Source organism: Dendrobates tinctorius, unplaced genomic scaffold (assembly GCF_039654945.1).
Source record: "Dendrobates tinctorius isolate UK_male_01 unplaced genomic scaffold, ASM3965494v1 ptg000449l, whole genome shotgun sequence".
Lineage (NCBI taxonomy): Eukaryota > Metazoa > Chordata > Amphibia > Anura > Dendrobatidae > Dendrobates > Dendrobates tinctorius.
The window spans coordinates 843192-866036 of NW_027362111.1; the positions used below are offsets into that span (position 1 = coordinate 843192).

At 54.0% G+C, this 22845-nt stretch overlaps 1 protein-coding gene across 4 annotated transcripts in view; it reads right to left on the reverse strand.

Annotated features, from left to right (window-relative positions):
* Positions 1–22845, reverse strand: part of FANCD2 (FA complementation group D2) — a 204465-nt gene that overhangs the window by 11977 nt on the left and 169643 nt on the right. For all 4 annotated transcript variants that reach the window (XM_073564320.1, XM_073564318.1, XM_073564319.1 and 1 more), the window contains exons 37-41: positions 19569–19640; positions 14816–14854; positions 10005–10079; positions 4060–4134; positions 3811–3957 (exon numbers count right to left, since the gene is read on the reverse strand). In XM_073564320.1, coding sequence (XP_073420421.1) covers positions 3811–3957; positions 4060–4134; positions 10005–10079; positions 14816–14854; positions 19569–19640 — 408 coding nt within the window. The remainder of the gene's footprint in view (positions 1–3810; positions 3958–4059; positions 4135–10004; positions 10080–14815; positions 14855–19568; positions 19641–22845) is intronic.

A 22845-nucleotide genomic window follows, 5' to 3' on the forward strand; every position in this document is an offset into this window, starting at 1 on the left:
AAAGAGTGAAGCATGTAAAGGGGTGTGAATACTTTCCGTCCCCACTGGGTATACTTACAGGGACTGGAACAGCGCTGGGCTCCACAGATCTAGAGCCCCTATAGGGATAAATTATTGCAGCGATATTAGCTATTTTTATTAATAGAGGGTGGTGCGGTTGTGGGTTTTTTGCCGCTCCTCTTTCTCTCCTTCTTGCTTTACATTGCTGTACTGAGAAATTAGAGCGGTCTTTTAAAAACTTATTTTGTGTTGACAAGGAGGTGACAGTCTATGTAGGCGTCATGATTTTTGGTAGGTTGTCTCATATTTGAATTTGTAATGAATGTAAATCAGTCATGTCAAGCAACAGGTGTACATGGTTTCACTCAATGGAGTAGGTATACAAGGATGTGTTGTTCATATGCCTATGATTAAGACCTTTGTGTGAAACGCGTCAGGTGTTTAGGGGCGGCGTCCCCGCATGATGTCTTGTTCTTGACATGGAAATTAATTACTGAAGATTTTAATGAAGAGACACTTGGTGCTGGAACTTCTTTTCCTTTCTTTGCTATCGCTAATGAGTGGTATCCAGCCACTTGTTCCTGGCACCTGTGTTCATCCGGATTCCGGTGAGGCACCACTAATCCCTTTCCCTGCTCCCAGTATGATGTTGAGGTATCCATGTGCCTCTTGTGCTTTTTGTCAGTGCATTACACTGTGGAAAGCAAATCCCAGAAAGACGCCCAGCACCTGACGTCACTTCTGGTCGTCTGGACTGTGTCACCCTAGCTCCAGTGAGGGAGGCCAGAAGAATGCTTCCCCCGTCTCCTCCTCTCTGGTCCGGTCAAGGAGAGGGGGGTGAAGATGGGCTGGAGAACTCAGACAGGTCTCCAGCCTGAAGACCACCCCAGACTTTACCCAAAGGCGCAGACTGGAGGGGAAAGTCCTGAGTCCGTGGGAGTCAGGAACAGCTCAAGGAGAGGAGAGCCCAATCAATATCCCGTTGTCTGGCTAGTATCTTTTCCCAGTGTCTGCCGCTGACACAGAGCACTCTAGGATGACCTCTTCATCACTATAGGGACAAGAGTAACATTGGGGAAAGGAGGCGGGAGGGGCTGTATGCTGTCCTGGGGGGTTATTAGAGAAAAAAAAAAAAAGTGTGGTTCGGGTACCAAAACAGTAACCGAACCTCATTCAGATGAATTAGGGGCCCGAACATCCGTTGATCCCATGTTCAGGGGGCCAAACCCAACCAGTAACATGAACTTACTGGAGAAGTCAGTTTTTGGGGTCCGTGCCCAAACAGTACGTGTTCGGTACAGACCCCGAACTTTACTGTTTGGGATCGCCTGTTGTGAATTCGCTTTCTGGCCTCCCTCTGGTTATTACTGAAGGTAGTGGAGCTGGTCAGATTGACAGAGGGGTTGCGAGTTCTCTTTCTGGGTGTTGTGAATTCTCTCTCTGGCTTCCCTCTGGTGATTACTGAAGATAGTGGAGCTGGTCAGACTGAGAGTTGTCTTTCTGGGCTCCCTCTGGTGGTTACTGAAGGTAATGGAGCTGATCTGATTGACAGAGGTTTGCCACCTGATAATGAGGATGACGATTGGAGATCTGGGGTTTCCGATTGGGATTTAAGACAGCTGACTCCCTCTATCCCTGCTGGTGATTTTCTTCCTGTGCCTCCTGAGGTCTCCTGCTCTGTCCCTGCATGGTTCAGCTAAGCGGTTCATTTGCTATTCTGTTTGCATTTGATCTGGTTTTGTCTATCTCTGCTTTGTGCGGGTCAGCCAGCTCCGGCTGGGGCTGTGCTGAATCACCGCCCATATGTTACTGCAGTTTTGTGCATCAGTCGTGTTTGACTTTTTGCAGGGTTTTTTGTGTGATTGCAAACAGTATCTTTCCTGTCCTGACCTGTCTAGTCAGTGTGGGCCCCATCATTTGTTCAGTCTATTTTCCTGCCTGCATTTGTGTTTTCCTCTTGTATCAGCGACAATATATGTTTGGGGGCTGTCTATTCCTTTGGGGTCTGCTCTGGGGCAGTTTAGATTTCCCCTTTTCTTGCTTTAGGCTTATTTAGTTCTCCGGCTGTGCCGAGGCGTCTAGGATCATCGTCGATACGCTCCACGGCTACTGCTAGTTGTGTGGTAGGATCAGGGGTCTGCAATCCGCTTAGTTACCAACCTCTCTGGTTTTCTGTGGCTTAGCCTGGGCCTGCCATTCTCCTCGGTGACCCATTCATAACAATCGCCTATCACTAACAGACCCCAAAAGACTACAGCGAAAGGTGGTCCTAGAAAGTATTGACTCAGGGGGTAAATACACCTCACAACTTTGCTTATATAGCGCCATCTTATTCCGCAGCGCTTTACACACATCATCATCGCTGTCCGCAATGGGGCTCACAATATAAATTCCCCATCATAACTTCCCTATCAGTATGTCTTTAAAATGTGGGGGGAAACTGGAGTAACCGCAAGAAACCCACGCAAACACGGGGAGAACATACAAACTCCTTGCAGATGTTGTCCTTGGTGGGATTTGAACCCAGGACCGGCAAACACGGGAGCTGACAAGATATTTGTTCACTTGTCCATATACTGTAAAGTGTAAGCGCTGCATGAACGCGTGTACCCGATACACAGCGGACGTGTGTGCACCCAGAGCGAGGACGACTGAAGGTGCCAGCAAAGAGATGAGGACACCCAACCTGAGGACAGGTCACAAGATGTTCCCGAACACAGGGGAAATAACCGGATATGCCGACACATAACGGCTAATCCATCATCCAACCAAGTTACCATCATTGCGACTTCACCCCAGTATTTTTCAGACTCTTATCACCTTGCCAAAGCTCGGGACACACGTAGGTTTTCTCAGCTGTTCTGGAGAAGCCGAGTAAAATATTTTGGTTGTGAAGCATTTGTCTCTATTTCAGAGGAAAAACTGCAGAATGCAGTGACAATCACAAAGGGTACAAAAGCATAAAACACCAAAACACTGTGGCTAACAGTAACTGTTTGTTATTTCCAGAGGACCTAAAAGAGAACATCACTAGAAATGTGTACGTCTCTCATACAAGGTGCACAGTCACTGTATGTCAGTCAACATCCTGTGAATTCCTCACACTGAGGAGAGGACGGAAATAACATGAACTCCATGAGGAGGAGGTCGGGCCCAAACAAAGCGCTAGACCTAGAATCATGTCTGTATCATCTCCTGAGGAAGACGACCTGTAGACTTCGAAATGCGTTGAGAGAATAAAACACCATTTCTTCACCATCTGCATGACTGGACCTTCCTTTGGATAGCAGCGCGGATGATAACTACAATTTTTCCCTATCATACTACGATTTGGTCATCGGTTTGACCTGCCTTGGTATCATAACAATCAGGTGAGTGCAAACTGATTGAAGGATTATTTTAACCTCGGATAAGACCCTATTTTCACTCATTTCTCCTGCAGTATTTTGCTTGTGTTTAGACCTAGAATCAGGTATATGGTCCTTGAATAGCTGACACAAAATGTAACTTCACACCAAGGACTTCAGGACTATTGGTACTACTTAACCCTAATTGACACCACCACCTAGAGTCTACTCAGTCTGAGGTCCCACAGCACAGTCTAGAGGTATTATTGCACAAGAGTCCATTATTCCATTTTGCCTGTAATCCTGCACGCGGTGATGCTGAATAAGATGGTTGCTGCATGTCCCAAGTAAGCAGACCTTGTGGAAGAATGTATGGAGTGCTAATGATTGTGCTGCAATCTGCAGCTTATGTAGCTCCGTAGTACGCCAGACACACTGCGCAACTAGTCCAACCAATTCTCACCTGAAGGTCTCTGTTTTTTAAGTTGCCAAGCCAGAACGCCTCTTGGCAGTTGTTGAGGACCAGCATGGCCTTCACCCGGTACACAAACATCTCCAGGGTCTTCTTCAATGGTGGGACGTGTGTTGTCAGTACGGTGTCCTGGTGGATCTAAACAGAAAGAGTCATCTTATATTGTGCTGCGAGGCCTGAGACATCAGCAAGCTCTTATGTAAGGACTGGGAAGCAGGTCAGTAGGTGGGCAATGCTTACCTTGGAGTGACCACACATGTGGTGAAGTTGTCGAGTGCACAACTGTAGGACTTTTAGCAAATTCTGCACATCTTCCTATAAAATATAAGTACACCTCATTAGAATGAAGGAGTTTACGAAAGACTGTGGTAACATGTATAAAGTCTCATGTAGACCGCCTCCCGCAGACTGCTCCATCTTACTATACTCGTGAGCGCCACCACGCCTCCCGCAGACTCCTCCATCTCACAATACTCGTGAGCGCCACCACGCCTCCTGCAGACTCCTCCATCTTACTATACTCGTGACCGCCACCACGCCTCCCGCAGACTCCTCCATCTTACTATACTCGTGCACGCCACCACCGTCTCCCGCAGACTCCTCCATCTTACTATACTCGTGACCGCCACCACCGTCTCCCGCAGACTCCTCCATCTTACTATACTCGTGAGCGCCACCACGCCTCCCGCAGACTCCTCCATCTTACTATACTCGTGAGCGCCACCACCGCCTCCTGCAGACTGCTCCATCTTATTATACTCGTGAGCGCCACCACGCCTCCTGCAGACTCCTCCATCTTACTATACTCGTGACCGCCACCACGCCTCCCGCAGACTCCTCCATCTTACTATACTCGTGAGCGCCACCACCGCCTCCTGCAGACTCCTCCATCTTACTATACTCGTGAGCGCCACCACGCCTCCTGCAGACTCCTCCATCTTACTATACTCGTGACCGCCACCACGCCTCCCGCAGACTCCTCCATCTTACTATACTCGTGCACGCCACCACCGTCTCCCGCAGACTCCTCCATCTTACTATACTCGTGAGCGCCACCACGTCTCCCGCAGACTCCTCCATCTTACTATACTCGTGAGCGCCACCACGCCTCCCGCAGACTCCTCCATCTTATTATACTCGTGAGCGCCACCACGCCTCCCGCAGACTCCTCCATCTTACTATACTCGTGAGCGCCACCACCTCCCGCAGACTCCTCCATCTCACAATACTCGTGACCGCCACCACGCCTCCCGCAGACTCCTCCATCTTACTATACTCGTGAGCGCCACCACGCCTCCCGCAGACTCCTCCATCTTACTATACTTGTGAGCGCCACCACGCCTCCCGCAGACTGCTCCATCTTACTATACTCGTGAGCGCCACCACCTCCCGCAGACTCCTCCATCTTACTATACTCGTGCACGCCACCACCGTCTCCCGCAGACTCCTCCATCTTACTATACTCGTGAGCGCCACCACGCCTCCCGCAGACTCCTCCATCTTACTATACTCGTGAGCGCCACCACACCTCCTGCAGACTCCTCCATCTTACTATACTCGTGAGCGCCACCACCGCCTCCTGCAGACTCCTCCATCTTACTATACTCGTGAGCGCCACCACGCCTCCCGCAGACTCCTCCATCTTACTATACTCGTGAGCGCCACCACCTCCCGCAGACTCCTCCATCTTACTATACTCGTGAGCACCACCATGCCTCCCGCAGACTCCTCCATCTTACTATACTCGTGAGCACCACCACGCCTCCTGCAGACTCCTCCATCTTACTATACTCGTGAGCGCCACCACGCCTCCTGCAGACTCCTCCATCTTACTATACTCGTGAGCGCCACCACGCCTCCCGCAGACTCCTCCATCTTACTATACTCGTGCACGCCACCACCGCCTCCTGCAGACTCCTCCATCTTACTATCCTCGTGAGCGCCACCACGCCTCCCGCAGACTCCTCCATCTTACTATACTCGTGCACGCCACCACGCCTCCCGCAGACTCCTCCATCTCACAATACTCGTGAGCGCCACCACGCCTCCTGCAGACTCCTCCATCTTACTATACTCGTGACCGCCACCACGCCTCCCGCAGACTCCTCCATCTTACTATACTCGTGCACGCCACCACCGTCTCCCGCAGACTCCTCCATCTTACTATACTCGTGAGCGCCACCACGCCTCCCGCAGACTCCTCCATCTTACTATACTCGTGAGCGCCACCACGCCTCCCGCAGACTGCTCCATCTTACTATACTCGTGAGAGCCACCACCGTCTCCCGCAGACTCCTCCATCTTACTATACTCGTGAGCGCCACCACGCCTCCCGCAGACTCCTCCATCTTACTATACTTGTGAGCGCCACCACGCCTCCCGCAGACTCCTCCATCTTACTATACTCGTGCACGCCACCACCGTCTCCCGCAGACTCCTCCATCTTACTATACTCGTGAGCGCCACCACGCCTCCCGCAGACTCCTCCATCTTACTATACTCGTGAGCGCCACCACGCCTCCCGCAGACTGCTCCATCTTACTATACTCGTGAGCGCCACCACCTCCCGCAGACTCCTCCATCTTACTATACTCGTGCACGCCACCACCGTCTCCCGCAGACTCCTCCATCTTACTATACTCGTGAGCGCCACCACGCCTCCCGCAGACTCCTCCATCTTACTATACTCGTGAGCGCCACCACACCTCCTGCAGACTCCTCCATCTTACTATACTCGTGAGCGCCACCACCGCCTCCTGCAGACTCCTCCATCTTACTATACTCGTGAGCGCCACCACGCCTCCCGCAGACTCCTCCATCTTACTATACTCGTGAGCGCCACCACCTCCCGCAGACTCCTCCATCTTACTATACTCGTGAGCACCACGCCTCCCGCAGACTCCTCCATGTTACTATACTCGTGAGCACCACCATGCCTCCCGCAGACTCCTCCATCTTACTATACTCATGAGCGCCACCACGCCTCCCGCAGACTCCTCCATCTTACTATACTCGTGAGCGCCACCACCTCCCGCAGACTCCTCCATCTTACTATACTCGTGAGCACCACCACGCCTCCCATAGACTCCTCCATCTTACTATACTCGTGAGCGCCACCACGCCTCCCGCAGACTCCTCCATCTTACTATACTCGTGAGCGCCACCACGCCTCCCGCAGACTCCTCCATCTTACTATACTCGTGAGCGCCACCACACCTCCTGCAGACTCCTCCATCTTACTATACTCGTGAGCGCCACCACCGCCTCCTGCAGACTCCTCCATCTTACTATACTCGTGAGCGCCACCACGCCTCCCGCAGACTCCTCCATCTTACTATACTCGTGAGCGCCACCACCTCCCGCAGACTCCTCCATCTTACTATACTCGTGAGCACCACGCCTCCCGCAGACTCCTCCATGTTACTATACTCGTGAGCACCACCATGCCTCCCGCAGACTCCTCCATGTTACTATACTCGTGAGCACCACCATGCCTCCCGCAGACTCCTCCATGTTACTATACTCGTGAGCGCCACCACGCCTCCCGCAGACTCCTCCATCTTACTATACTCATGAGCGCCACCACCTCCCGCAGACTCCTCCATCTTACTATACTCGTGAGCGCCACCACGCCTCCCGCAGACTCCTCCATGTTACTATACTCGTGAGCGCCACCATGCCTCCCGCAGAATCCTCCATCTTACTATACTCGTGAGCGCCACCATGCCTCCTGCAGAATCCTCCATCTTACTATACTCGTGAGCGCCACCATGCCTCCTGCAGAATCCTCCATCTTACTATACTCGTGAGCGCCACCACGCCTCCTGCAGACTCCTCCATCTTACTATACTCGTGAGCGCCACCACGCCTCCCGCAGACTCCTCCATCTTACTATACTCGTGCACGCCACCACCGCCTCCTGCAGACTCCTCCATCTTACTATCCTCGTGAGCGCCACCACGCCCCCCGCAGACTCCTCCATCTTACTATACTCGTGAGCGCCACCACCGCCTCCTGCAGACTCCTCCATCTTACTATCCTCGTGAGCGCCACCACGCCCCCCGCAGACTCCTCCATCTTACTATACTCGTGCACGCCACCACCGCCTCCTGCAGACTCCTCCATCTTACTATCCTCGTGAGCGCCACCACGCCTCCCGCAGACTCCTCCATCTTACTATACTCGTGCACGCCACCACCGTCTCCCGCAGACTCCTCCATCTTACTATACTCGTGAGCGCCACCATGCCTCCCGCAGAATCCTCCATCTTACTATACTCGTGAGCGCCACCATGCCTCCTGCAGAATCCTCCATCTTACTATACTCGTGAGCGCCACCATGCCTCCTGCAGAATCCTCCATCTTACTATACTCGTGAGCGCCACCACGCCTCCTGCAGACTCCTCCATCTTACTATACTCGTGAGCGCCACCACGCCTCCCGCAGACTCCTCCATCTTACTATACTCGTGCACGCCACCACCGCCTCCTGCAGACTCCTCCATCTTACTATCCTCGTGAGCGCCACCACGCCCCCCGCAGACTCCTCCATCTTACTATACTCGTGAGCGCCACCACCGCCTCCTGCAGACTCCTCCATCTTACTATCCTCGTGAGCGCCACCACGCCCCCCGCAGACTCCTCCATCTTACTATACTCGTGCACGCCACCACCGCCTCCTGCAGACTCCTCCATCTTACTATCCTCGTGAGCGCCACCACGCCTCCCGCAGACTCCTCCATCTTACTATACTCGTGCACGCCACCACCGTCTCCCGCAGACTCCTCCATCTTACTATACTCGTGAGCGCCACCATGCCTCCCGCAGAATCCTCCATCTTACTATACTCGTGAGCACCACGCCTCCTGCAGTCTCCTCCATCTTACTATACTCGTGAGCGCCACCACGCCTCCCGCAGACTCCTCCATGTTACTATACTCGTGAGCACCACCACCTCCCGCAGACTGCTCCATCTTACTATACTCGTGCACGCCACCACCACCTCCCGCAGACTGCTCCATCTTACTATACTCGTGAGCACCACCACCGTCTCCCGCAGACTCCTCCATCTTACTATCCTCGTGAGCGCCACCACGCCTCCCGCAGACTCCATCTTACTATACTCGTGAGCGCCACCACCGTCTCCCGCAGACTCCTCCATCTTACTATACTCGTGCACGCCACCACCGTCTCCCGCAGACTCCTCCATCTTACTATACTCGTGAGCGCCACCACGCCTCCCGCAGACTGCTCCATCTTACTATACTCGTGAGCGCCACCACGCCTCCCGCAGACTCCTCCATCTTACTATACTCGTGAGCGCCACCACGCCTCCCGCAGACTCCTCCATCTTACTATACTCGTGAGCGCCACCACGCCTCCCGCAGACTCCTCCATCTTACTATACTCGTGAGCGCCACCACGCCTCCCGCAGACTCCTCCATCTTACTATACTCGTGAGCGCCACCACCGCCACCTAAAGACTCCTCCATCCTATTATACTCGTGCACGCCACCACCGTCTCCCGCAGACCCCTACTATACTCATGCACACACCACCGCCTCCTCCCAGACTCCTCCATACTACAATGAATCCACTTTTTACATGTTACCTCCACCCCCTCATACTAGAAATACCATAATGAGCCACCTTCACATGTTCATATTTGCAGTACGTGTTGCATCATGTTTTTTTTTATCATAACCTATGCAGCGATGCAAATTTACGCTGTTTTTCCCGGCAACACACATGACAAGGCCCAGTACAAGTCTGTGGGTCTATGTAAAATATATAAGGTACATGGATAGCATCCATGTCCTATCCGTGTGCTCTATATGTTTAACATTGCCAAGCATAGGGGAAGCTTTGTAAACACTGTGGCACAAGGGTGACGCTGGCACTGCTTTTTCCGGCAGCAGTTTTATAAGGATGTGTGATGGGGCGTAGCGGATACATTTCTTGACACTGCTCCTTTTTGATTTTGAAGTAAATAATGATTCTTATTGTGCAATCCACAAGGGTAACATTTCAGTCCTTCAATAAAGGAACTTCGTCACAGAAATTGTGGTGGTTATCTATAGAATGGGGACGATAAAGCGTCTGATTGTAACGGTGAGCACCTGAGTGGACCAAGAGTGACATCCTACCCCGGTCCTAACACCTCAGGAGCAACCACCCTATAACTCACCCAATGCTTTTTAAAGCAGCAGTCCAGAAGAGGCATCCCAACTCTCAGGAACGTCTCCACAAACTGGCGGCCATACTGCAGGTAGACAATTCACACACGACAAATGAAGACAACAATGGAATAATTGACAAATGTAGGTATATCAGTGCCGTGGGACACCGGACCATGGGTTTATGCCCTTAAAGCCCCCCTTGGACACCAGGCAGCTCAGCTTTAGCAATTCGTACATGGTAGACAGTATAATTTATTTTCTGTGAGCCAATTATTCTTTACACCTGTCTCAGGTGTTCACTATCCCAGGTAATTGCCATGCCTACTTACCTGAGCAGCTTCTCCCAGACGTACATTCATCTTGTGAGGTTTGTGCTCCCTGTGCCTTGTGTTCTGTTTGCTTGATCTGTTACCTTTGTTCTCACCACCCGCCTGTTTAACCCCTTAGCCTCCCGGTACTGTGACCTCGGAACGTTACCTGACTACGCTTTTGTCTCCTCCTGTTTATGACGTACCCTCCTGGCTTCCGACCGTGGACTCCTTGATCACTCTGACTCACGGCTTAGCAGTGAGAAGTGACTAGCGTCACACATACCTTTAAAAAATAACCTTTAATTCTAATACAATAAAATACCCAGAATTCAAAACAACTAGAAAACACCTTGCCTGAAGAATGGGTCAAATACTGTTAGAACACATGTAAGGACTATTTCACCCTATCATTCCCCAACACCCCCCTTCCTAACAGCGGAGGTTGGCACCCTACCTTGGTCGCCCCGCTCAACGACCGCTGTTCCTGAAGGATCCCTATTGGCCCCCAGCTAGTCAGAAACAATGTCCGTCAAATATATATATAAACATGGGGTTAACAAGATCCAACCACATAACAGAGGGTGTGATAAAAAGAGATGACAGAAAAAATAGGTGGGGGGGAGGGGGGTGTTTGAGAGGGTACCGGGATAATCTTCATCCATATAATGGACTCGTGTCCTAAGATCACTCTCAAGGTGCGAATCAGTCTGAATCCAGTATATAACATACAATGATACCAGCCCCGACATGAATAACACAGACAAGTCACTCAAGGGATTGTCTGTGGGCTAGGGATCTAACATAAGTTTCCCGCAGAAATCTCTATATCGTTGTCCCTTCCTTGCTGCGGAGGTTGGCAGCCGAGCTAGTAGGAAGAAGATAATAGCAGCAGAAAGTGGCAAACTGCATATGATAATCAAAGAGCGGGAATCCTCTCCAATGTGGTACTGCACTCCTCCCTGAGAGGTCACACAACCATTGGTGTCCATCACAGGGTTAATTGCCACATTAACTCTCCCCTTTTCCTTTGCCACATGATTTTTTAGATGTGATCACATGGACTCACATTATTAACTCATCAACTATGGCACTACTACGCCGGTGTAGGGGTGTGGACACGAGCTGCCAGTGGTGAGGGAGCCCATGAGCCGTCGGTGTAGGGGTGTGGACACATGAGCTGCCAGTGGTGAGGGAGCCCATGAGCCGTCGGTGTAGGGGTGTGGACACATGAGCTGCCAGTGGTGAGGGAGCCCATGAGCCGTCGGTGTAGGGGGGTGGACACATGAGCTGCCAGTGGTGGGGGAGCCCATGAGCCGCCGGTGTAGGGGTGTGGACACATGAGCTGCCAGTGGTGGGGGAGCCCATGAGCCGCCGGTGTAGGGGTGTGGACACATGAGCTGCCAGTGGTGGGGGAGCCCATGAGCCGCCGGTGTAGGGGGGTGGACACATGAGCTGCCAGTGGTGAGGGAGGCCATGAGCCGCCAGTGTAGGGGTGTGGACACATGAGCTGCCAGTGGTGGGGGAGCCCATGAGCCGCCGGTGTAGGGGGGTGGACACATGAGCTACCAGTGGTGGGGGAGCCCATGAGCCGCCGGTGTAGGGGGGTGGACACGAGCTGCCAGTGGTGAGGGAGGCCATGAGCCGCCGGTGTAGGGGTGTGGACACATGAGCTACCAGTGATGGGGGAGCCCATGAGCCGTCGGTGTAGGGGGGTGGACACATGAGCTACCAGTGGTGGGGGAGCCCATGAGCCGTCGGTGTAGGGGGGTGGACACGAGCTGCCAGTGGTGAGGGAGCCCATGAGCCGCCGGTGTAGGGGGGTGGACACATGAGCTACCAGTGGTGGGGGAGCCCATGAGCCGCCGGTGTAGGGGGGTGGACACGAGCTGCCAGTGGTGAGGGAGGCCATGAGCCGCCGGTGTAGGGGTGTGGACACATGAGCTACCAGTGATGGGGGAGCCCATGAGCCGTCGGTGTAGGGGGGTGGACACATGAGCTACCAGTGGTGGGGGAGCCCATGAGCCGCCAGTGTAGGGGGGTGGACACGAGCTGCCAGTGGTGAGGGAGCCCATGAGCCGCCAGTGTAGGGGTGTGGACACATGAGCTGCTAGTGGTGGGGGAGCCCATGAGCCGCCAGTGTAGGGGTGTGGACACATGAGCTACCAGTGGTGGGGGAGCCCATGAGCCGCCGGTGTAGGGGTGTGGACACATGAGCTGCCAGTGGTGGGGGAGCCCATGAGCCACCGGTGTAGAGCGGTGGACACATGAGCTGCCAGTGGTGGGGGAGCCCATGAGCCGCCGGTGTAGGGGTGTGGACACATGAGCTGCCAGTGGTGGGGGAGCCCATGAGCCGCCGGTGTAGGGGGGGTGGACACATGAGCTGCCAGTGGTGGGGGAGCCCATGAGCCGCCAGTGTAGGGGTGTGGACACATGAGCTACCAGTGGTGGGGGAGCCCATGAGCCGCCGGTGTAGGGGGGTGGACACGAGCTGCCAGTGGTGAGGGAGCCCATGAGCCGCCAGTGTAGGGGTGTGGACACATGAGCTGCCAGTGGTGGGGGAGCCCATGAGCCGCCAGTGTAGGGGTGTGGACACATGAGCTGCCAGTGGTGGGGGAGCCCATGAGCCGTCGGTGTAGGGGGGTGGACACATGAGCTACCAGTGGTGGGGGAGCCCATGAGCCGTCGGTGTAGGGGGGTGGACACATGAGCTACCAGTGGTGGGGGAGCCCATGAGCCGCCAGTGTGGGGGTGTGGACACATGAGCTGCCAGTGGTGGGGGAGCCCATGAGCCGTCGGTGTAGGGGGGTGGACACATGAGCTACCAGTGGTGGGGGAGCCCATGAGCCGTCGGTGTAGGGGGGTGGACACATGAGCTACCAGTGGTGGGGGAGCCCATGAGCCGCCGGTGTAGGGGGGTGGACACGAGCTGCCAGTGGTGAGGGAGCCCATGAGCCGCCAGTGTAGGGGTGTGGACACATGAGCTGCCAGTGGTGGGGGAGCCCATGAGCCGCCAGTGTAGGGGTGTGGACACATGAGCTGCCAGTGGTGGGGGAGCCCATGAGCCGCCAGTGTAGGGGTGTGGACACATGAGCTACCAGTGGTGGGGGAGCCCATGAGCCGCCGGTGTAGGGGGGTGGACACATGAGCTACCAGTGGTGGGGGAGCCCATGAGCCGTCGGTGTAGAGCGGTGGACACATGAGCTGCCAGTGGTGGGGGAGCCCATGAGCCGCCGGTGTAGGGGTGTGGACACATGAGCTGCCAGTGGTGGGGGAGCCCATGAGCCGCCGGTGTAGGGGGGGTGGACACATGAGCTGCCAGTGGTGGGGGAGCCCATGAGCCGCCGGTGTAGGGGTGCGGACACATGAGCTGCCAGTGGTGGGGGAGCCCATGAGCCGCCGGTGTAGAGCGGTGGACACATGAGCTGCCAGTGGTGGGGGCTTAGGGTTAGACTGAAGCTTTTGTAGTTATATTATAACCTCACTATCAAGTTATGGGGGAAATGTTCTGTAAAACCGAGAATTGTCAGAAAGTGGAAACTGTTCTTGTGCCCAGCAAGATATTGAGTAAAATCATACTATATATGTAAAACAGGGGGTGTACTCACTTATGCTGACGACTCCTGACTGGCAGAAAGCAGAGCTGCCGGGCCCAGGGGCACACAGGGCATGTCCCCACGGTCGAGTGCTCCCACAGCACTTTAAGGTCAGTAAAGATGTATAGTTATGACAGACACCAGGAGAGGAGGAAAATCAGAAGATGCAGCGGGAGCAACAACAGACGAGAGGGGCCGGGCGAGCCGGGAGAGGGGCCGGGCGAGCCGGGAGAGGGGCCGGGCGAGCCGGGAGAGGGGCCGGGCGAGCCGGGAGAGGGGCCGGGCGAGCCGGGAGAGGGGCCGGGCGAGCCGGGAGAGGGGCCGGGCGAGCCGGGAGAGGGGCCGGGCGAGCCGGGAGAGGGGCCGGGCGAGCCGGGAGAGGGGCCGGGCGAGCCGGGAGAGGGGCCGGGCGAGCCGGGAGAGGGGCCGGGCGAGCCGGGAGAGGGGCCGGGCGAGCCGGGAGAGGGGCCGGGCGAGCCGGGAGAGGGGCCGGGCGAGCCGGGAGAGGGGCCGGGCGAGCCGGGAGAGGGGCCGGGCGAGCCGGGAGAGGGGCCGGGCGAGCCGGGAGAGGGGCCGGGCGAGCCGGGAGAGGGGCCGGGCGAGCCGGGAGAGGGGCCGGGCGAGCCGGGAGAGGGGCCGGGCGAGCCGGGAGAGGGGCCGGGCGAGCCGGGAGAGGGGCCGGGCGAGCCGGGAGAGGGGCCGGGCGAGCCGGGAGAGGGGCCGCGCGAGCCGGGAGAGGGGCCGCGCGAGCCGGGAGAGGGGCCGCGCGAGCCGGGAGAGGGGCCGCGCGAGCCGGGAGAGGGGCCGCGCGAGCCGGGAGAGGGGCCGCGCGAGCCGGGAGAGGGGCCGCGCGAGCCGGGAGAGGGGCCGCGCGAGCCGGGAGAGGGGCCGCGCGAGCCGGGAGAGCGTTTGTACCTTCAGGCAGGTGATCAGCATGGGTCGACTGTCAAACACCTACAGAGAAAACAACATCTTGTAAGAAAGCCCCAAATCCGGCAGATCCCAGGCACAATCCTACAGAGGTAAAAGTGCAAAGAGCCTCAGTGCGCAGCAACCCTGGGCCGAGCTTCCAGGGCTCCACACCGAGTACAGGGGATGGATAATGTGAACAGAGTCCTTGGCTTCCAATAATCCATCCACAGGGAATCTGGAGTGAAACAGCTGGTGTCCATGAAATGTCATGATTCAGATGAAGTACAAAGACACCACGGGGTACAGAGTGTGAGCCATTACACACACCACGGGGTACAGAGCGTGAGCCATTACACACACCACGGGGTACAGAGCGTGAGCCATTACAGACACCACGGGGTACAGAGCATGAGCCATTACAGACACCACGGGGTACAGAGCGTGAGCCATTACAGACACCACGGGGTACAGAGCGTGAGCCATTACAGACACCACGGGGTACAGAGCGTGAGCCATTACAGACACCACGGGGTACAGAGTGTGAGCCATTACAGACACCACGGGGTACAGAGTGTGAGCCATTACAGACACCACGGGGTACAGAGCGTGAGCCATTACACACACCACGGGGTACAGAGTGTGAGCCATTACAGACACCACGGGGTACAGAGCGTGAGCCATTACACACACCACGGGGTACAGAGCGTGAGCCATTACAGACACCACGGGGCACAGAGCGTGAGCCATTACAGACACCACGGGGTACAGAGCGTGAGCCATTACACACACCACGGGGTACAGAGCGTGAGCCATTACACACACCACGGGGTACAGAGCGTGAGCCATTACAGACACCACGGGGTACAGAGCGTGAGCCATTACACACACCACGGGGTACAGAGCGTGAGCCATTACAGACACCACGGGGTACAGAGCATGAGCCATTACAGACACCACGGGGTACAGAGCGTGAGCCATTACAGACACCACGGGGTACAGAGCGTGAGCCATTACACACACCACGGGGTACAGAGTGTGAGCCATTACAGACACCACAGGGTACAGAGCGTGAGCCATTACAGACACCACAGGGTACAGAGCGTGAGCCATTACAGACACCACGGGGTACAGAGCGTGAGCCATTACACACACCATGGGGTACAGAGCGTGAGCCATTACACACACCACGGGGTACAGAGTGTGAGCCATTACAGACACCACAGGGTACAGAGTGTGAGCCATTACAGACACCACAGGGTACAGAGCGTGAGCCATTACAGACACCACGGGGTACAGAGCGTGAGCCATTACACACACCATGGGGTACAGAGCGTGAGCCATTACAAACACCACGGGGTACAGAGCGTGAGCCATTACAGACACCACGGGGTACAGAGCGTGAGCCATTACACACACCACGGGGTACAGAGTGTGAGCCATTACAGACACCACAGGGTACAGAGTGTGAGCCATTACAGACACCACAGGGTACAGAGTGTGAGCCATTACAGACACCACGGGGTACAGAGTGTGAGCCATTACACACACCACGGGGTACAGAGCGTGAGCCATTACAAACACCACGGGGTACAGAGTGTGAGCCATTACAGACACCACGGGGTACAGAGTGTGAGCCATTACACACACCACGGGGTACAGAGTGTGAGCCATTACAGACACCACAGGGTACAGAGTGTGAGCCATTACAGACACCACAGGGTACAGAGTGTGAGCCATTACAGACACCACAGGGTACAGAGTGTGAGCCATTACAGACACCACAGGGTACAGAGTGTGAGCCATTACAGACACCACAGGGTACAGAGTGTGAGCCATTACACACACCATGGGGTACAGAGTGTGAGCCATTACACACACCATGGGGTACAGAGCGTGAGCCATTACAGACACCACGGGGTACAGAGTGTGAGCCATTACAGACACCACGGGGTACAGAGTGTGAGCCATTACAGACACCACGGGGTACAGAGCGTGAGCCATTACAGACACCACAGGGTACAGAGCGTGAGCCATTACAGACACCACGGGGTACAGAGTGTGAGCCATTACACACACCACGGGGTACAGAGTGTGAGCCATTACAGACACCACAGGGTACAGAGTGTGAGCCATTACAGACACCACAGGGTACAGTGTGAGCTAAAGGCCTCGAGGAAGCTATCGCGAAACGCACGTAGGGGTACGCGCTCGCTGATGGACACCAGCAAGGGTAATGGCTAAAAACCTTTTTCCTATAACTTTGACCCTCCCTCTCTTTCATCCCTTCTGTGCCTCATTATAGCCATATTTTTGGCAGGACCTTTATATAGTGGCATAGAACGAGTTAGAGGGATTGTTTCCCACGGTATTTTCCCCATGCGCAGGGGTCACCATTTTACTGTCTGTTTTAGACATTTCTATAATACGGTGGGGTCTCTTGGGTATCTCATTGGCCTCGTGCCGGCATCTGGTGCGCACTGTGCAGCCCGTGTTCTTCTTATTCTGGTGCACTCTGACCGGTGCCAAACGGCTTTGTCTTCATTTGAATGTGATTGATCTTAAAATTTTGTATCATTAAAAGCAAGATTTACACTGTGTCACTGTTTATGGGTTGTTGGCGCCATGTTCTTCGTGTATTTGTGTCATATGGGAGCTCTATTTTCCCAGTGTTAACCCAGTAGGATACTAGGGCTTTGCTATCGTGATAAAGTACGTCAGCGTGAAATGTACGAAATCTGAATGGCTGTACGGCTTCTGGACACTAGGAAAGAAAACGAGCCGCTTAGCATAAAGTGTGGCCCAATTGTATCTGCCCATCAACCATTGTCTTGAGACCATCTTGTTTTATGCTAAGCGGCTCGTTTTCTTTCCTAGTGTCCAGAAGCCGTACAGCCATTCAGATTTCGTACATTTCACGCTGACGTACTTTATCACGATAGAGTAACTTTCTTTGTATATTGTATATGGACGCGGCTCCTCCTGGTATGCACCTATTCACACTGGTCTGGATGTGCCAGTCAGTTTTTTGTCATTTAACATGTTAACGGCTGTGGGTGAATCACGATTTCACCCGCAGATGTTAGGGGCACATGATAGCGGATAAGATCAGCTATCATGTGTCAGGAAAAGGTCATAGCGGGAGCCCGCACCAAACGGGGAGGGCACCCAATGACGGACACTGCACGTCATTGGGTGTTAAGGGGTTAAAGAGTCCATGTACGGGCATACGGTGCATCAGCCCACAGAAGTGACCTGCTGTCACACTTTTGGGGGCATACTGGGGGGGGGGGGTGACATCAAATTTATTAATAAGGGGGAGACTTTCTGGCTGCACCACAACACAGGCGCCGTGGTCTACATGACGCTGCTTTATGTGCAGGACTACTATAGAACAAGGTGTATATGGCGCCATCATCAGGGCGCCGCCCAAGCCCCAGGAGCAGCAGTCATTTGTAGGGCGAGAGCCCAGGTGCGAAGGCACAGTCGGCGCCTAACAAGAGGCGTGCTGTTCCAAGCTTTGGTCTCTCTGATTTCTGGTTCTTCACCAGTCTCACGCTCTTGACCCTATGGTGTCGGTTCACTGGCTCGTCACTTTTACTTCATCTGAATCATGACGTTTCATGGCCACCGGCTGTTTCACTACATATCTTTCACTACATTTCACTACATACAGAGACACTAACCAAGCTTTTGTGGAGTGGTGTCAGAGGAACCACCTTAGGATTAATTCCGGGAAGACCAAGGAATTGGTGGTGGACTTTCGCAAGGGCAAAAATCCACCAGTAGTGGTGAACATTCAGGGAAATGACATTGAAATAGTCGACACCTATAAGTACCTTGGTGTGATCCTCAATAATAAGCTTGACTGGGCCCATCACTTGGATGCAGTGTACAGGAAGGACCACAGTAGGCTTTATCTGCTCAGAAGGCTAAGAGCCTTCGGAGTTAGGGGGGCACTCCTTGCATCCTTCTTCAACTCTGTTGTGGCATCAGTCATCTTCTTTGGTGTGGCGTGCTGGGGTAGTGGCATATCAACCAGGGACAGGAATAGGCTGGACAGACTGATTAGAAGGGCCAGCTCTGTCCTGGGATGCCCCCTTGATCCAGTTCAGGAAGTAGGCGACAGGAGGATACTGGCCAAGGTGAGCTACATAGTGCAGAATGATTCCCATCCCATGCATGAGACCGTGACAAAGATGTGCAGTACTGTCAGTGACCGGCTACTTCATCCTAAATGTGAGAGGGAGCGCTATCGAAAGCCCTTCCTTCCTGCTGCAGTTAGGCTGTATAACCAGCACTGTCCAAAACGGAGAACGACCCAAACAGAGAACTGATAGATCCAAAGTTGTGACAGTCCGGTTACATTTTTTTTTTCCCCTCGTATATGTACCTACCTACCGTCAATGTAATGCCTTTATGCATCTGTATCTGTACTTGTTCCTGCCTTGCTGCTGTAATGCTCTGAATTTCCCCATGGTGGGACAATTAAAGGATTATCTTATCTTCTATGGAGAGATCACTGGGAAGCCAAGGACGATGTTCACATTATCCACCACCTGCACTCAGTTTGCAGTTTTACTAATTTAATCTTTGGGATGACGGACAGATCCCTGCAGCTATCAGCGACTCAAGGTTTGTGAGGTTCAGGCAATATCAGGGTCCTGGTCTTTACAATCCTAGAATTGGGGTCTTGTTAGCGGAGAACAAAGTGGCACATGAAGGACAGGAGGATGTGGCCCCCAACAGCAGTACTCGCCTTAATCAGGTTCACCAAGATGTGGAAGTTCCTGACCGCCAAACTCCAGCACAGAAGCCGCTCCGTCTGTCCCTGCAAGATACAGTCATCATGTGTCAGCACAGGATACAAGATACAGTCATCATCTGTCAGCACAGGATTCAAGATACAATCATCATCTGTCAGCTCTGGATTCAAGATACAATCATCATCTGTCAGCTCTGGATACAAGATACAATCATCATCTGTCAGCTCTGGATACAAGATACAATCATCATCTGTCAGCTCTGGATACAAGATACAATCATCATCTGTCAGCACAGGATACAAGATACAGTCATCATCTGTCAGCACAGGATACAAGATACAGTCATCATCTGTCAGCACAGGATACAAGATAGTCATCATCTGTCAGCACAGGATACAAGATACAGTCATCTGTCAGCACAGGATACAAGATACAGTCATCTGTCAGCACAGGATACAAGATACAGTCATCATCTGTCAGCACAGGATACAAGATACAGTCATCATCTGTCAGCACAGGATACAAGATACAGTCATCTGTCAGCACAGGATACAAGATACAGTCATCTGTCAGCACAGGATACAAGACACAGTCATGTGTCAGCACAGGATACAAGACACAGTCATGTGTCAGCACAGGATACAAGATACAGTGATCATGTGTCAGCACAGGATACAAGATACAGTCATCATCTGTCAGCTCTGGATACAAGATACAATCATCATGTGTCAGCACAGGATACAAGATACAATCATCATCTGTCAGCTCTGGATACAAGATACAGTCATCATCTGTCAGCACAGGATACAAGATACAGTCATCATCTGTCAGCTCTGGATACAAGATACAGTCATCATCTGTCAGCACAGGATACAAGATACAGTCATCATCTGTCAGCACAGGATACAAGATACAATCATCATCTGTCAGCACAGGATACAAGATACAGTCATCATCTGTCAGCACAGGATACAAGATACAATCATCATCTGTCAGCACAGGATACAAGATACAATCATCATCTGTCAGCACAGGATACAAGATACAGTCATCATCTGTCAGCACAGGATACAAGATACAAATGTGGCGCCCCCAGGAGTATGGTCGCCACAGTGGCTTTGCCTTCCTCCAGGGGAGGGTAATGCTAGGCTTGGAGGCAATGATGGGTCTCTCTCACAGTCAATCCATACATGCAACACAGTTCCATTCCAGGCCACCAGGGGGAACTCTGAACCAGGATGGAGGGGAGGGGTGCCCTCTGAGGGCCAAGAGGAAGGAGTGGTCAGATAGTCTGCGGAGGGTGAAGTGTGCAGACGTGTGGAAAGAAGCTGGAGGTTGAGCTAGGAAGGAGAGCTCACTTAGCTGAGAGCGTACGAACTGGAGCCTGGTCTTCATGGCTGTATGGATACTAAAGGTCCTACAGCAGATACCAGAGGAGTAGGAGGCTGTAAATGCCCTATTCCCATCTAAGACTTGAGGCACAACAGCAGCTTGGATAGAGATCCAGGACTAGAGAGGAGTCCCCGAGAGAGGCTACAGCTGTCTGCCGTGCAAGTGAGGTTCTTGGGAACATCTGACAGGAGGAACTCTAGAGTAACTAAGTACTGGAGTGCTTCACACCACAAGGCGCTAGGAAGGAGACTGCACAGTCCGTCTGCTGATAGAGAATCTCTGAATTGCTTCCAGGCTAGCCTGCTCCGTTACCATCTGTAATCAGGACCCTGGACTGCAGTTATCAAGTAAAGGTACAGAAATTGCACCCCGCTGTGTCTTGTCTGCTCCCTATGGCACTGCTACATCACTGTGCCAACCACCGCTACACTGCCCTGGGACAACAGCCCTGCCTGTGGAGGGTTATACCATCACTACTGCACCACACCATCTGTCCCAGCGGAGCTGTCTGCAACGCCGGCTTAACATCTCCCTTGCCGAACACCACAGGTGGCGTCACGAACTATTCCATTCCATTAACTACATCCCCCATTACTTGGGCGCCCAGGGCCACGGACCGGGTCACTGCTGCTGTGACATCCCCCTGACACCGGCCCGGTACCGAGTACCCCACGCCTGGGAGGGCGACCCAATTTGGCGTCACGAACAGGATTACGGAGCCCGGTATCCCCGGGTCCTGTGTGCCATAGACTGATTGTGAACTGTGTGAACTTGGCGCCAGTTGCCGCCATTGCCGCGCTGCTTGGCGTGCGCGGGGAGAAAGAAGTGGGCCTGCCTCAGAGCGCGAAGAAGTGAAGTGCCGCGCGGGAAGAGAGGACAGCGCGTGAGAGGAAGAGGAGCTGAGGCCTACAGCCCGGAGCGTCGGGCCTGTGAAGCGGCCGCCGGTGAGCTCACATAACCCTCGGCCCTGGCTAACGTTAACTGGGGGGGGGGGGGGGGACGTCTGCGCCAAACGGCGATGCAGCGGCAGGCGCCGATGCTAACCCCGGGGTACCGCCAGGAGGAGCACCCTGCCGCAGCGGTCCCCATAATGCCGCTATCCATGCCCTACATACCGGGAGCGGCCTGGCTACCGCAGTACTCGGGTGAGTCACATACCCTGAGTGAATTTAAAGAGAGACTGTGCAGTTTGTTTAAAGTCTACCCTCTGTCTGAAAGCCAGAAAGTAAATATCCTGATTGGACAGATAACGGGTGCAGCACAGAGAGAAGTGAAAGCCTGGCAGGACACTGATAAAGAGACTGTTGCAAAGGTCCTGGCCAAACTGAAGAGCACCTTTGACACCTGCACTGCAGCTGAAATCAAGATGAGGTTCTTTAGCTGTAAACAGAAGGCGCAGGACAGTATCCGGGATTATGTTCTCAACCTGCAGGAGGCGCTGCGAGCAGTCAAGCAAGTTGATCCTGACAGCGTAAAGGAAGAAGATAAACTGTTGAAGGAGCAGTTCATTGAAGGACTCCTGTCTAGTACCCACAGAGGACAGTTCCGTATCATCACCTTGCAAAACCCTGATCTGGACTTTGCTGAATTTAAGGACAGGGCTATTTGGGTACTGCAGGAATCCAATGACAGCCGTCCAGCCCCCCATAGGCGCCTAGCGATCACCTACCATCAGGAAGCCCCATCTTTCCCTTCCATCCCTGTGGAGGCTGATGCCCACACTCTGGATAAAGATCCCACTGAGGAGCTGCGTCTTCAGGTCCAGGAGTTGACCAAAGGAATGGCTGCACTCACCAAAACCATGCAGTCCCTACAAGTGTCCTCCAAAGAAACGATCCAGCTTGCTTCCAGACCAGAGGATGTCCCGTGGCTCCAGAG